Here is a 15,000-nt window from a genome sequence, read left to right as displayed (position 1 = left end):
GGAGGAAGGAAGGAAGGAAGGAAGGAAGGAAGGAAGGAAGGACGGAGGGGAGGAAGGAAGGAGGTCAGTCCAGTGATTCTCTGTCTGTTTTTATCACTCATTCATCGAAAGCCTTTTAACTTACTTCTTCTATCTGTTGGTTTAACCCTCCTGTTGTCCTCAAGTCAAGGAAGGAAGGGAGGAAGAAGGAAGGAAAGGAGGGAGGGAGGAAGGAAGGAAGGAAGGAAGCAGGAATCTCACCTGTATGGGCAGGACGACATCGACAGAGTTCAGGCCGTCCGTCACCCTCAGACCGACGTCATCCTCGGTGGTCTCAGAGTCGTCATGGATGTATCTGAGACAGAAAGAAACAGCCGTCACAACAGCGTCTGTCACTCCGTACGCTGACAAAACCCAAAAGTTTGACTCCAAGGTGTAGCTGCTGTACAGTGAAAGCTACTGAGCTACTGAGGATTTATGGACAGGCATTAATAAGAACAGCCTGTAGTTAGAGCTGCAGACACTTATGGCCCTTTTCCACTGCAGAATCGGTACGGTACGGTACGGTACGCTTTAGTGCGGCACGACTCTACCCACTTTTAGAACCGGCCCTGTTCCTTTTCCACTGCCAAGAGGTACTAGTCGGACTACTTGGAATGGGCGGAGTTGGCGGGGTCGACACTGCCGTGACGTAATTTGCAGGCGACTACTAATGTGCCCATGCCGCAGTCAGTAAAGTAAACAACAACGATGAAGGCACTGGATGACATGGAGGCGGTACTGCTGCTGCTGTTTGCTCTGTGGCTCGAGTGATTATTTAAAGACCCCGAGCTTCGTCGCATGTATGACGACATCTCCTTCGACCAATCAGTGGACAGCGCCGTTCACGTGACAATTTAGTATCAGTTCGGCTCGGTTAGTACCACCTCTGAAACAGGTACGAAAAATCGTAACGGTTCCCAGGTCCGGCCCCCAGTGGAAAAGGGCACAAAGCGGGTAGAGTCGTACCGTACCGTTACTAAATCGTGCAGTGGAAAAGGGCCAATAGCCGCTGACCTGAGTCTGAGTCCTCTGAGGTCCTGCAGGCTGAACCTGTCTCCCTGCAGCAGCGTCCGGCCCTGCAGCTCCAGTCGTCCGTGTCGAGCCGCCGTCTGCACCTCCACCCTCAGCGCCTCCTCCCGACTGTCCCGGTCCCGAACCAGGAGGTGCTCCTCCGTCACAAAGGCACCGCCGCCTTCCTCCACTCGCAGCAGGTTGGTGAAGGCCTGAGGAGCAAACAGAGGATCCAGCAACACGTTAAACACCTCTGTCTTTAGATGTGATAGGATATGATCCAATACGTTGTGATGTGATACGATGCAACGCGATACGATGCGATACGATACGATACGATACGATACGATACAATGTGATACGATACGTGAAGAGAGAGCTGAGCCGAAAGGCAAAGCTCTGGATTTAACAGTCGATCTTCGTTCCTACCCTCACCTCTGGTCATGAGCTTTGGGTTCCTACCCTCACCTCTGGTCATGAGCTTTGGGTTCCTACCCTCACCTCTGGTCATGAGCTTTGGGTTCCTACCCTCACCTCTGGTCATGAGCTTTGGGTTCCTACCCTCACCTCTGGTCATGAGCTTTGGGTTCCTACCCTCACCTCTGGTCATGAGCTTTGGGTTCCTACCCTCACCTCTGGTCATGAGCTTTGGGTTCCTACCCTCACCTCTGGTCATGAGCTTTGGGTTCCTACCCTCACCTCTGGTCATGAGCTTTGGGTTCCTACCCTCACCTATGGTCATGAGCTTTGGGTCGTGACCCAAAGAACAAGATGGCGGGTACAAGCGGCCGAAATGAGCTTCCTCCGTAGGCTGGCTGGGCTCTCCCTTAGAGATAGGGTGAGAAGCTCAGTTATCCGGAGGGAGCTCGGAGTAGACCCGCTGCTCCTCCGTGTTGAGAGGAGCCAGATGAGGAGGCTCGGGCATCTAGTCAGGATGCCTCCCTGACGCCTCCCTGGTGAGGCGTTCAGGGCCCGTCCCACCAGTAGGAGACCCGGGACACGCTGGAGAGACTATGTCTCTCGGCTGGCCTGGGAACGCCTCGGGATCCCCCGGGAAGAGCTGGACGAAGTGGCTGGGGAGAGGGAAGTCTGGGCTTCCTGTTTAAGCTGCTGCCCCAGAGACCCGACCAGGATAAGAGGAAGAGGACGGTGACGGTGACAATGCGATGTGATACGATATGACAAGAGGCGATAGGATACATTGTGGTACAATATGATTAGGCATGGGATGATAACCGTGTTCAAGGTATACCGTGATATGAAAAGTCACGATAACCGAAACCACCACATTTTCTGTCATACCGTTCCTAGGGTATGGGATGTTTTTAGTCTGGTCAAAGACAGGAAGTGCTGGTCAAAGACAGGAAGAGCTGGTCATAGACAGGAAGTGCTGGTCAAAGACAGGAAGTGCTGGTCAAAGACAGGAAGAGCTGGTCATAGACAGGAAGTGCTGGTCAAAGACAGGAAGTGCTGGTCAAAGACAGGAAGTGCTGGTCAGAAATCCCTCAGGTGGTGCAGCTGCAGCGTAGAGTATCAGGACCCCTCACACTGTCATTACAGATTCAGATTAAATGAACATGTTTGTCTTTATTTTTCTTTTAGGAACATTTTAGAGCTGGAATCATAATACTGCCATACCGTGAAACCATGATATTGTTTCTTATGGTAATCAAACCACCAGAATCTCATACCGGCCCATGCCTAAATACGATACGATACGATACGATGTGATGCGATACAATACGATCAACCTCTGAAAGTTTGACCTCTGACCTCTGGTGCCTGGTCGTCCACGGGGATGATGGTGATGTTGAAGAGCAGACCGGAGACGGAGCCGCCGAGGTGATCGCTGACGGAGAAGACGAACTGGACGAAGAGCGTCTCCGGACCGATGTCCTCAGCAGGAGGCATGAAGGCGACTTTCATGTGGTTCACTGCATGCTGGGACAGAACAGAGGAAATAATAAGTCACAAATACTTAACTTTAATGTAGTGATTTAATTTACACTTTTGAGGCTTCATAAGTGAAAAAGTACATTTTAACAAACCATGCCAGTGATTCATTCATTGAAAGCCTTTTAACTTATTCTTCTATCTGTTGGTTTAACCCTCCTGTTGTCCTCGAGTCAAGGAAGGAAGGGAGGAGGAAGGAAGGAAAGGAAGGAGGGAAGGAAGGAGGGAAGGAAGGAAGGAAGGAAGGAAGGAGGGAGGGAGAAAGGAAAAGAGGAAGGTACGTAGGAAGGACAGAGGAAGGAACGAAGGAAGGAAGGAAGGAAGGAAGGATGGACGGACGGAGGGAGGAAGGAAGGAAGGAAGGAAGGACGGAAGGAAGGAAGGAAGGAAGGAAGGAAGGAAGGAAGGAAGGAAGGAAGGAGGGAGGGAGAAAGTAAAAGAGGAAGGTAGGTAGGAAGGACAGAGGAAAGAAGGAAAGAAGGAAGGAAGGAAGGAAGGAAGGAAGGAAGGACAGACGGAGGAAGGAAGGACGCACAGAGGGAGGAAGGAAGGAAGGAAGGAAGGAAGGAGGGAGGGAGGGAGTAAGGAAAAGAGGAAGGTAGGTAGGAAGGACAGAGGAAAGAAGGAAAGAAGGAAGGAAGGAAGGAGGGAGGGAGGAAGGAAGGAGGGAGGGAGAGAGAAAGGAAAAGAGGAAGGTAGGTAGGAAGGACAGAGGAAAGAAGGAAAGAAGGAAGGAAGGAAGGACGGAGGGAGGAAGGAAGGAGGGAGGGAGAAAGGAAAAGAGGAAGGTAGGTAGGAAGGACAGAGGAAAGAAGGAAAGAAGGAAGGAAGTGTTGTCAGTGTGAGTTTTTGTACCTGAGTGAAAGACGTTAACACCGGCACCATGGGGTCTCTCTTCATAGCGTTGGTGCTGTCAGTGAAGAACAGACGTCCAGCATCCATCAGCCTGAAAATCAAAGACATTAAAAACAAGAAGTTGAAGTTAATTCTACTAATTCTACTATATAATAGCAGATATTTGGGTTTAGTAGGACCTGATAAATACAAAAAGTGTAAAAAAACGTGTTATTACGCATATATACACCAAGGTTTCAGCCCAGGCGGGGAGCTCCGGTCCAACCAGGAAGTAACTTAGAGCTGCATTCTATCAAAAGGCCACCAGGGGGCGACCGTCTCTATACAAGTCAATGGAGAATTCACCAACTTCTCACTTGATTTCTAACCTCAGTAAACGTTTTCAAAATGTGTTTATGGTCTCAATCGCTAGTTTAAAGCCTTCTTCAATGCAGTATGATGTTCATTTGGGACATTTTGGCCTCCCTGATTTTATATGTGACGATAAAGCAGGGTATGCATTAGGGCGTGGCTACGTCCTGATTGACAGGTACGTTCCTCCTGACTGCTCCTTACCCAGGATGCACTGGGCTGAAGCAGGGCTGGGTGATGGTGTAGGTGAGGTCGGTGTCTGGATGCTCTCGGTCTGTGAAGTGCAGGTGAGTCTGAGTGATGTAAACTACGTCCGTCTCCTTCACCGTCAGAGAGCGAACGCTGCCGGAGACTTCCTGCGGGAGCTGGTCCTTCACCGGGAAGACATGGACCACCACAGTCTGGATACAGAGAGGAGGAGGGGGGGGGGGGTGTTAGGGGTGAGAGGAGGTAAACCCTGAAGCCCAATTTCCACTGAGTCCGTTAAAGCTGCACCGCGGTCACCGGAGCTGATAGGTACCTCTATAATCAATGAGAGTGTTTCCACCGGGAACGTCTCAGCAGCGGCTCTCGTGCCGCAGCGCTATCAACAGGTAGCATTTCTATTTTTGACGGAGCCGTTTGTAACTCGCAACAAGCTCAACAGAGCAGATTGCACCAGACAGGAAGTCCGACACTGAATCGGCATAATAAAACTTCCGTTTTTCAAAATAAAACAACCCGTGCAGCCTCCCGATCGTATTTCAGCAACAAACATGAATAAACCAGATAAAGACTCCATCTAGCTACGTAGCTACTGACACATGACATCAGCACAAATATCAAAGATAATTACCAAATCAACCAAAATTGAGAAAGTTAACAAAACCGGGCCGTTTAGTTGTGCTGCTACTACAGTAATTACGGTAGACTAGCTACTACAGTAATTACGGTAGACTAGCTACTACAGTAATTACGGTAGACTAGCTACTACAGTAATTATGGTAGACTAGCTACTACAGTAATAACAGTAGACTAGCTACTACAGTAATAACAGTAGACTAGCTACTACAGTAATTACGGTAGACTAGCTACTACAGTAATTATGGTAGACTAGCTACTACAGTAATTACGGTAGACTAGCTACTACAGTAATTACGGTAGACTAGCTACTACAGTGATTACAGTAGACTAGCTACTACAGTAATTACAGTAGACTAGCTACTACAGTAATTACAGTAGACTAGCTACTACTGTAATTACAGTAGACTAGCTACTACAGTAATTACGGTAGACTAGCTACTACAGTAATTACAGTAGACTAACTACTACAGTAATTACAGTAGACTAGCTACTACAGTGATTACAGTAGACTAGCTACTACAGTAATTACAGTAGACTAGCTACTACAGTAATTACAGTAGACTAGCTACTACTGTAATTACAGTAGACTAACTACTACAGTAATTACGGTAGACTAGCTACTACAGTAATTACAGTAGACTAACTACTACAGTAATTACAGTAGACTAGCTACTACAGTAATTACAGTAGACTAGCTACTACAGTGATTACAGTAGACTAGCTACTACAGTAATTACAGTAGACTAGCTACTACAGTAATTACAGTAGACTAGCTACTACTGTAATTACAGTAGACTAGCTACTACAGTAATGACGGTAGACTAGCTACTACTGTAATTACAGTAGACTAGCTACTACAGTAATTACAGTAGGCTAGCTACTACAGTAATCACGGTAGACTAGCTACTACAGTAATTACGGTAGACAGCTACTACAGTAATGACGGTAGACTAGCTACTACAGTAATTACGGTAGACTAGCTACTAAAGTAATTACAGTAGACTAGCTACTACAGTAATTACGGTAGACTAGCTACTACAGTAATGACGGTAGACTAGCTACTACAGTAATTACGGTAGACTAGCTACTACAGTAATCACTGTAGACTAGCTACTACAGTAATTACAGTAGACTAACTACTACAGTAATTACGGTAGACGAGCTACTACAGCCATTACAGTAGACTAGCTACTACAGTAATTACTGTAGACTAGCTACCACAGTAATTACTGTAGACTAGCTACCACAGTAATTACGGTAGACTAGCTACTACAGTAATTACAGTAGACTAAAGGCACTCGTTCGGATTTGATTGGGCTGCTGTAATTACTGTATTAACAGTGCAACTTCATTTTAAAAGGCAGCTTTCTCTCCCAGAGCTCCGCTGCTGTAAGGCTCCCGGTGTGAGTTGACGCCGGGCAGAGGACGGCGCTAAACCGTAGCGCAGCCGTTCCGCGCCGCTGACGGACCCGGTGGAAATCCCCAGTGAGGAGAGGAGGGGAAGGGTGAGGACTTTAGACTCACGTATGTCTGGGAGAGGTTTGGCGGCTGGTGGCTGTCGGACAGCGTGAAGTCGAAGGAGTCTTCAAACTGCTCCTCTCCTGAGTGCTGGTAGTGGATCTGACCCTGGATCAGGTCTCTCTGCAGGAAGTTGTCAACAGGAAGTCCTGCAGAGACCCCAACATGATGCAATAAATAACCACACAGGGAATAAAGAGAAGATCAGATATTCCTATATTAGTCCCACTAAGGGGAAATGTGCATTATTATTACAGCAGCAAGTGGACAGTAAAAAAATAGAAGAGCATCAATAAGAAAAAATAAAGAAGAAAGGAGAAAGGAGAGGAGGAGGAGGAAGGAGGGGAGGAGGAGGAGGAGGAGGAAGAGCAGGAGGAGGAGGAGGAGGAGGAGGAGGAGGAAGGAGGGGAGGAAGAGGAGGAGGAAGAGGAGGAAGGAGGGGAGGAGGAAGGAGGGGAGGAGGAGGAAGAGGAGGAAGGAGAGGAGGAGAAAGAGGAGGAGGAGAAAGAGGAGGAAGGAGGGGAGGAGGAGGAGGAGGAGGAAGGAGGGGAGGAGGAAGAAGAGGAGGAAGGAGGGGAGGAGGAGGAGGAAGGAGGGGAGGAGGAGGAGGAAGAGGAGGAAGGAGAGGAGGAGGAAGAGGAGGAAGGAGGGGAGGAGGAGGAGGAAGAGGAGGAAGGAGGAGGAGGAAGAGGAGGAAGGAGAGGAGGAGGAAGTGATGGAAAGATGTTTTTGAAGTTAAAAACTGAAACAGACTGAAAGCAGATAAAAGAAAATAAAAGTACGACTGAATCAAAGGTTCTTTCTTTCTTTCTCTCTTTCTTCCTTCCTCCCTTTTCTCTCTTTCTTTCCTTCTCTCTTTCATCATCTCCATCCTCACCTGTCTTTCTTTCTTCCTCCTTTTTTCTTTCTTTCTCTCTCTTTTTAGTCTAATTTCTATCTCTTCTATCTATCTCCACCCTCACCTGTCTCGTAGGCGGAGGTCTTCCTGACCAGCTGACCGGCTCTGGGAGCAGAGACGACCTGATAGAGGATGTAGTCGTCGCTGGAGTCGAGGTCGGAGGCGAGCAGCATGAACTCCTCCAGCCTCACCGCGCCTCCTTCCTGCACCTCCACCGCCACGTTGTTGATGAGGAAAGGAGGCGAGTCGTCTTTGGGAAGGACGTTGATGGGGAACTTGTGGCGGATGCTGTGACGGCCGTCGCTGATGCGGAAGACGATGTGGTCGCGGGTGGTGTCGCTGTCGGAGTGATGGTACACCACCACGCCTTCCCTCAGGTCCCGGACACGGAACATGAACGCCTTCCCGCCTGGAAGAACAGGAAGTCAGTTATTACTGTAGTTAATAGGAGGGAGGAAGGAAGGAAAGGAGGAAGGAAGGAGGGAGGGAAGGAGGAAGGGAGGAAGAAGGAGAAGGATACAGGATTTGTGCAATTTACTTTTATTTCTCAGTTTTTTTATTAACAATATGTTATAATTTGTGATAATTGGATTTTTTATTTAACCTTCGTGTCGTCCTCCCGGGTCAAATTGACCCCGTCTGGTTCAACTGTTCCTTCTTTCCTCCCTCCCTTCCTTCCTTCCTCCCTTCCTTCCTTCCTTCTGTCTGTCCTTCCTCCCTCCTTCTCTCTTTCTTTCCTCCCTTCCTTCTTCCTTCCCTCCCTCCCTATCTACTTCTTCCTCCCTCCCTCCCTCCCTCCCTCCCTCCCTCCCTTCCTTCCTTCTTCCTCCCCTCCTTCCTTCCTTCCTTCCTTCCTCCCTCCCTTCCTCCCTTCCTTCCCTCCTTCCTCCCTCTTTTCCTTGACTCGAGGACAACAGGAGGGTTAATTTATATTTATCCATCTATAAAATATCTATATGGAGAAACCTTTTTATGATAATTATATATTTAGAAAGTAGAACTAAAGTGATTCATTACAAGATGATTAGTTAAAACATTTCAATTCAAATTTATATTTTGTGAATTTCAAAATAAAAGAACAGTCATTTATTTCCTCTTTGAAGTTTTCTTAAAAATATAATTAAAATCTCATCTCGTGAGCTGAGAGTATCGTCGAACCCCTATTTATTAGTAATGTGATCATGATTTTATTAAGTTTATTTTATAGTAAATAGTAAATCCTTCAGTATTAAAGACATTTATTTAAAAATCTTCCACTTTTTGTTGCTTTTAATGAATAAATGATATTATTATTTTATTTATTCTGAGCAGCTGATCTCAGTTTCTCTTCGGAGTCGCTCTGGATGTTTTAGAGTTGGACCCAACATGAAGGGAAGGAAAAAGGAAGAAAAGGAGGGAGGGAAGGAAGGAGGAAAGAAAGGAAGGAAGGAAGGAAGAAAGAAGGAAGGAAAGGAGGGAAGGAAAGGGGGAGGAAGGAAGAAGGAAGGAAAGGAGGGAGGAAGGAAGGAAAGGAGGGAGGAAGGAAGGAAGGAAGGAAGAGGGAGGACGAAGGAAGAAGCAAGGAAAGGAAGGAAGGAAGAAGGAAGGAGGGAGGGAGGGAGGGAGGGAGGAAGGAAGGAAGGAAGGAAGGAAGGAAGAGGGAGGACAAAGGAAGAAGCAAGGAAAGGAAGGAGGGAAGAAGGAAGGAAGGAGGGAAGGAGGGAGGGAGGGAGGGAGGGAGGGAGGAAGGAAGAAGGAAGGAAAGGAGGGAGGAAGGAAGGAAAGGAGGGAGGAAGGAAGGAAGGAAGGAAGGAAGGAAGGAAGAGGGAGGACGAAGGAAGAAGCAAGGAAAGGAAGGAAGGAAGAAGGAAGGAAGGAAGGAAGGAGGGAAGGAGGGAGGGAGGGAAGGAGGGAGGAAGGAAGATGGAAGGAAAGGAAGGAGGAAGGAAGGAAAGGAGGAAGGAAAGAAGGAAGGAAAGGAGGGAAGGAAAGGGGGAGGAAGGAAGAAGGAAGGAAAGGAGGGAGGAAGGAGGGAGGGAGGGAGGACGGATGAAGGAAGGAAAGGGGGGTGGAAGGAAGAAGGAAGGAAAGGAGGGGGGAAGAAAGAAATAAAGGAGGGAAGGAAAGGGGAGGAGGGAAGAAGGAAGGAAAGGAGGGAGGAAGGAGGAAAGGAGGAAGGAAGGAAGGAAAGGAAGGAAGAGGGAGGACGAAGGAAGAAGCAAGGAAAGGAAGGAAGGAAGGAGGGAAGGAGGGAGGGAGGGAGGGAGGAAGGAAGAAGGAAGGAAAGGAGGGAGGAAGGAAGGAAAGGAGGAAGGAAAGAGGGAGGGAGGAAGAAGGAAGGAGGGAGGAAAGGAACCTACCTCTTACCTCCCTCCTTTCCTTCCTTCTTGCTCCCTCACTAAAGAACACTACATTCTCTCGGTGTACTGAGGTGCATTATATTGACCGGTGTTATATTAAATAGTAAATCCTTCAGTATTAAAGACATTTATTAAAAATCTTCCACTTTTTGTTGCTTTTAATGAATAAATGATATTATAATTTATTTTATTCTGAGCAGCTGATCTCAGTTCTCTTCGGAGTCGTTCTGGATGTTTTAGAGTTGGACCCAACATGAAGAAACTTCTCCAGTGTTTGTCCTACATTAATGAAATGTAGGCCGTGTCCATCTGTCATCTCTCTGCTGCTGGCTGGCCTTCCTCTCACATCTTCCTCTTCCTCTCTCTCCTCTAACATCATCCTCGCAGCCATCGGCACAGCGTCACATGACCGCCGGCCGACTGGCGGACGGCTCGGTTCTCGGTTTCAAGCCAACGCTTCGCACTTTGATTCAATTACCGTTTTCCAACAACATGCAACTGCTGCTCTTTCCTTTTTTTTTTTTTTTTTTTCTCCCATTGTCACTTGGAAATAACAACTTTCTCTTAGCGCCTGAAGGCACCGTGAGGGAGGCGTTGGCTGCGGTTGGTGCTGTGAACACCTGGTGGGGTAAAAACATGGCGGCTTTCCCCGGTGGCCGCCCGGTTGCCAGGATATATATTGGGCTACCTGTCTCTCTCTCTCTCTCTCTCTCGCCTCCCCCCACCACCACCCCCCCCCTCCCTCGCCCGCCCGCGCATGCCAGAGAGACAGAAGGGCAAGGTCAGCAGACAGATTGAGAGACGAGAAACGGTCGCAAGCTCGAACCTCATTAGCAACTTTACCGAGGGGAAGCCGGCTACTGGTCCAAGTGATGGAAACAACTTGGTAATTGGGCCCAAAGGTGGCGTTGGGCAACAGGCCCATAAAGGAAAAGTGGGATGGGAGCGTGCATATGTGTGTGTGTGTGTGTGTGTGTGTGTGTGTGTGTGTGTGCAGGACAGGCAGAGATCCATTTGGCTGAAGGCGTGTTGGACCGAGCCTGCGGATCCTTCGCCCCCCCAAGAGTCGCTGCATCAGGGGTCAGCGGCGTTCCTCCTCAGAGACAAAAAACTACACCAGAGAGAAGAGCTGATAACTGTTTCCTACAGGGACTCATGATGCAGGAGGGGAGGAGGAGGAGGAGGAGGAGGAGGAGGAGGAGGAGGAAGAGGAGGAGGAGGAGGAGGAGGAGGGCTCATGATGCAGGAGTTGAGGGGAGAGCCAAAGTTTTATCAGTTTTTTTTTAACTTGTTAACAACAGAGACATAAACAAGAGATGAGATGATGCTGGAGGAGGAGGAAGAGGAGGAGGAGGAGGAAGAAGGAGGAGGAGGAGGAGGAGGAGGTGAAGGTGGAGGAAGAGGAGGAGGTGGAGGAAGAGGAGAAGGAGGAGGAGGTGGAGAAGGAAGAGAAGGAGGAAGAGGAGGAGGAGGACTCATGATGCAGGAGGAAGAGGAGGAGGAGGAGGTGGAGGAGGAAGAGGGAGAGGAAGAGGAGGAGGAGGACTCATGATGCAGGAGGAAGAGGAGGAAGAGGAGGAGGACTCATGATGCAGGAGGAAGAGGAGGACTCATGATGCAGGAGGAAGAGGAGAGCCAAAGTTTTATCAGTTTTTTTTTAACTTGTTAACAACAGAGACATAAACAAGAGATGAGATGATGCTGGAGGAGGAGGAGGAAGAGGAGGAGGAAGAGGAGGAGGAGGAGGAGGAGGAGGAGGATGAGGAGAAAGAGGAGGAGGAGGAAAGAGTAGGAGAAAGAGGAGGAGGAGGAGGAGGAGGAGGAGGAGGAGGAGGAGGAGGAGGAGAAAGAGGAGGAGGAGGAGGAGGAAGAGGAGGAGGAGGAGGAGGAGGACAAGTAGGAGGAGGAGAAGTAGGAGGAGAAAGAGGAGGAGAAAGAGGAGGAGGAGGAGGAGGAGGAAGAGGAGAAGAGGAGGAGGAGGATGAGGAGGACGAGGAGGATGAGGAGAATGAGGAGGAAGAGGAGGAGGAAGAGGAGGAGGAGGAGGAAGAGGAGGAGGAAGAGGAGGAGGAGAAGAAGTAGGAGGAGGAGAAGTAGGAGGAAGAGTAGGAGAAAGAGGAGGAGGAGGAGGAGGAGGAGGAAGAGGAGGAGGATGAGGAGAAAGAGGAGGATGAGGAGAAAGAGGAGGAGGAGGAGGAGGAGGAGGAGGAGGAGGAGGAGGGGAGGAGGAGGAAGAGGAAGAGGAAGAGTACGTCTGCAGTCTACAGGAGACGAAGTGAAGGAATCTGATTACTTTATAAAGTTATTGATGAATTATTTGATCTATAAAATTGTTAAATTGTGTTTTAAGAAATTATAACTAATCTGAATGAGGGCTGATGGTTCAGCTTTGCTCTCTTCCTTCCTTCTCCCTCCTTTCCTTCCTTCTTTCCTCCCTCCTTTCCTTCTTTCCTCCCTCCATCCCTTCCTTCTTTCCGCCCTCCTTCCGTCCTTCTTCCGTCCTTCTTCCTCCCTTCTTTCCTTCCTTCCTCCCTTCTTCTTGTCTTCATTCCTACCTTCTTTTCTTTCCTCCCTTCTTTCCTTCCTCTCTTTCCTCCATCCCCTTTTCTTCCTTCCTTCTGTCCTTCCTACCTTCTTTTCTTTCCTCCCTTCCTTCCTCCCTCCTTTCTTTCCTTTCTTTATTCCTTCTTTCCTCCCTCCTTTCCTTCCTTCTTCCTTCTCCCTTTCCTTCCTTCTTCTTCTTTTCCTTCATCCTTCCTTCCTCCCTCCTTCCCTCTTGTCTTCATTCCTTCCTTCAACACCTTCAGATATTACATTGAACACTTTTTATTACCTTGAAAGGACTTTTAATGCTTTTCTGCATCCTATAAAAAGTGAAAAGCATGTTTTTATCTCTCAGGTTCAGCTTTCCTCTCTTCCTTCCTCCCTCCTTCCTTCCTTCTTCCTCCCTCCTTTCCTTCCTTCTTCCTCCCTCCTTTCTTTCCTTCCTTCTTCCTCCCTTTCTTCTGTCCTTCCCTTCCTACCTTCTTTTCTTTCCTCCCTTCTTTCCTTCCTTCCTCCCTTCCTTCTTGTCTTCATTCCTTCCTTCCTTCTTCCACCCTTCCTTCATCTTTCTTCTCTTTCTTCCCTCCTTCCTTCCTCCCTCCTTTCCTTCCTCCTTTCTTTCCTTCCTTCTGTCCTTCCTTCCCTCCTTTCCTTCTTTCTTTCCTCCCTCCTTTCTTTCCTCCCCTCCTTTCCTTCCTCCCTTCCTTCCTTCTTCTTTCCTTCCATCCTTCCTTCCTCCTTTCCTTCCTTCTTCCTCCCTTCCTTCCTTCTTCTTTCCTTCCATCCTTCCCTTCCTTCCTCCTTTGCTTCCTTCTCCTCCCATCCTCCCTGCCTTCCTTGTGATAAAACTAATAAATATTACTGAAATGTAAGACTTTTTATTACCTTGAAAGGACTTTTAATGCTTTTTCTGCAGCCTATAAAAAGTGAAAAAGCATGTTTTTATCTCTCAGGTTCAGCTTTCCTCTCTTCCTTCCTCCCTCCTTTCTTCCCCTCTCTTCCTTTCACACTCTTGACGTCTGAGGAGCGTCTGCAGCTTTTTGCAGTATGAAGCGTTCCTCTTCACTCTCAGAGCTTATTTCTGTGTTTTTCTGATGAGTGTAAAGCAGCCATGAAAGGTTTAACCTCCCCCTGCCGCCTGGATCCCTCGGGGGGGGCGGCTGCACTCCTGCCACCCCCCCCCATTCAACCCCCACCCCCCCCCTCCTTTTCTAGCTGGTAGCATTAAAACCTGTTTGGGGACAGTGCATCTGCTCCCTGTGCACGGCGGCATGAAATGGCATAAGTCCCTCCCAATCTGCTCTTCCCCCCCCTAACTGCAACCCCTCCCGTCTCTCTCAGCTGAGACAAAGCGGTCGTCTCCCCCCCGTGCTGGCCGGGCTGGAAGGGACAGACGTGGACGGTGGGGAGAGGGGAAGCGGTGGCGGCGGCGGGTTTCGGCGGCCCCTGGCGAAGTGGCCCCGTCCCCGTTTTACACCTGATTAGGAAACACATGCAGAGCCACTAGACATATGCTTCCTCTGCCCTCCGACGGCTCCGGCCTCGACGGATGGGCAACACATGGAGGAAAAAGGGCGAGGAAAAGGCCAGACGAGGGGGTCCTCTTTGGGATATTTGGTGTGTGTGTGTGTGTGTGTGTGTGTGTGTGTGTGTGTGTGTGTGTGTGAATACCAGCACGCGATGAGTCTCTGTGTTTATATTTAACTTCAATGAATCAGCTGCTTCTACTTCCTGTTAAAATTTTATAGTTTATATCCTTTATTTTATTCTATTCTACTTGTTTCTGATGTTAAATTATTATTATTAATATATTTTTTATCCTCTTATCTATTTAATTTGTCTTTTAATCTCCTTTTAACCTAGTTTTAGTCCAGCTTTTATTAAACTTCTATTTTACTTTTATTTTTTAATCTATTTCAACCTTAATTTTTTAAGTTTTTCTCTAATTCTCTCTTATTTTTTTACTTATTTTTATCTATTTAATTAGTTATTTCCACTTATTTCATTTAAATTCTTAAGCATTTTATCATTTTTATCAATTTTTGGTGTTTATTTTAGAGCAAATAAAATCAGCATGAAAGTGTCTCAATTTATTTTTTCTGTTTTATTCAAATTATTTGGAAAATGAGGACGCTCCTCTTTTTCTCTCACTGTTTGCAGAAATAGCAGAGAAATGACTGTTACCAAGGCTTCTTGTTTATAGATTAATAACACTTCTGTCAGAATAATAATTGAAATTAAAAAAAAGCGGAGGACATGATCCCGTGCACCCTCAGCTTAAACATTTGGTAGCAAAGAAGAACTGAAATCAATCATTTCCTGTAATCATGAAGGAGTTTCTTGTCTTCTCTCTCTGCCTCAGGTGTTCACATCTGGACTCATTGTTCTTTGTTTTATTTCCTTTATTTAAATTATTATTGTTGTTATTTTCCTTCCTTCCTTCCTTCCTTCTTCCCTCTTCCTTAAATTTTTCCTTCCTTGTTCCCCTCCTCCCCTCTTTCTTTACTCCTTCCTTCCTTCCTCCCTCCCTCCTAACTACTTTCCTTCCTTCCTCCTTTCCTCCCTCCCCTCCCTCCCTCCTTACTCCTTTCCTTCCTTCCTTTCTTCCCCTTTTCCTCCTTACTCCTTTCATTCCCTTCTGTACTGAAGAAGGAAGGGAGGAAAGAA

General features: G+C 47.7%; 1 protein-coding gene across 1 annotated transcript in view; it reads right to left on the bottom strand.

Annotated features, from left to right (window-relative positions):
- Positions 1-15,000, bottom strand: part of frem1b (Fras1 related extracellular matrix 1b) — a 309,123-nt gene that overhangs the window by 44,322 nt on the left and 249,801 nt on the right. Inside the window, exons 8-14 of the mRNA XM_053322680.1 lie at positions 7,515-7,859; positions 6,559-6,701; positions 4,396-4,592; positions 3,841-3,931; positions 2,806-2,973; positions 1,036-1,244; positions 241-334 (exon numbers count right to left, since the gene is read on the bottom strand). Of these exons, the coding sequence (XP_053178655.1) occupies positions 241-334; positions 1,036-1,244; positions 2,806-2,973; positions 3,841-3,931; positions 4,396-4,592; positions 6,559-6,701; positions 7,515-7,859 (1,247 nt within the window). The remainder of the gene's footprint in view (positions 1-240; positions 335-1,035; positions 1,245-2,805; positions 2,974-3,840; positions 3,932-4,395; positions 4,593-6,558; positions 6,702-7,514; positions 7,860-15,000) is intronic.

The sequence above is a fragment of the Scomber japonicus genome, chromosome 7, assembly GCF_027409825.1.
Source record: "Scomber japonicus isolate fScoJap1 chromosome 7, fScoJap1.pri, whole genome shotgun sequence".
Classification (NCBI taxonomy): domain Eukaryota; kingdom Metazoa; phylum Chordata; class Actinopteri; order Scombriformes; family Scombridae; genus Scomber; species Scomber japonicus.
This window is presented reverse-complemented; position numbering and strand designations above follow the sequence as displayed.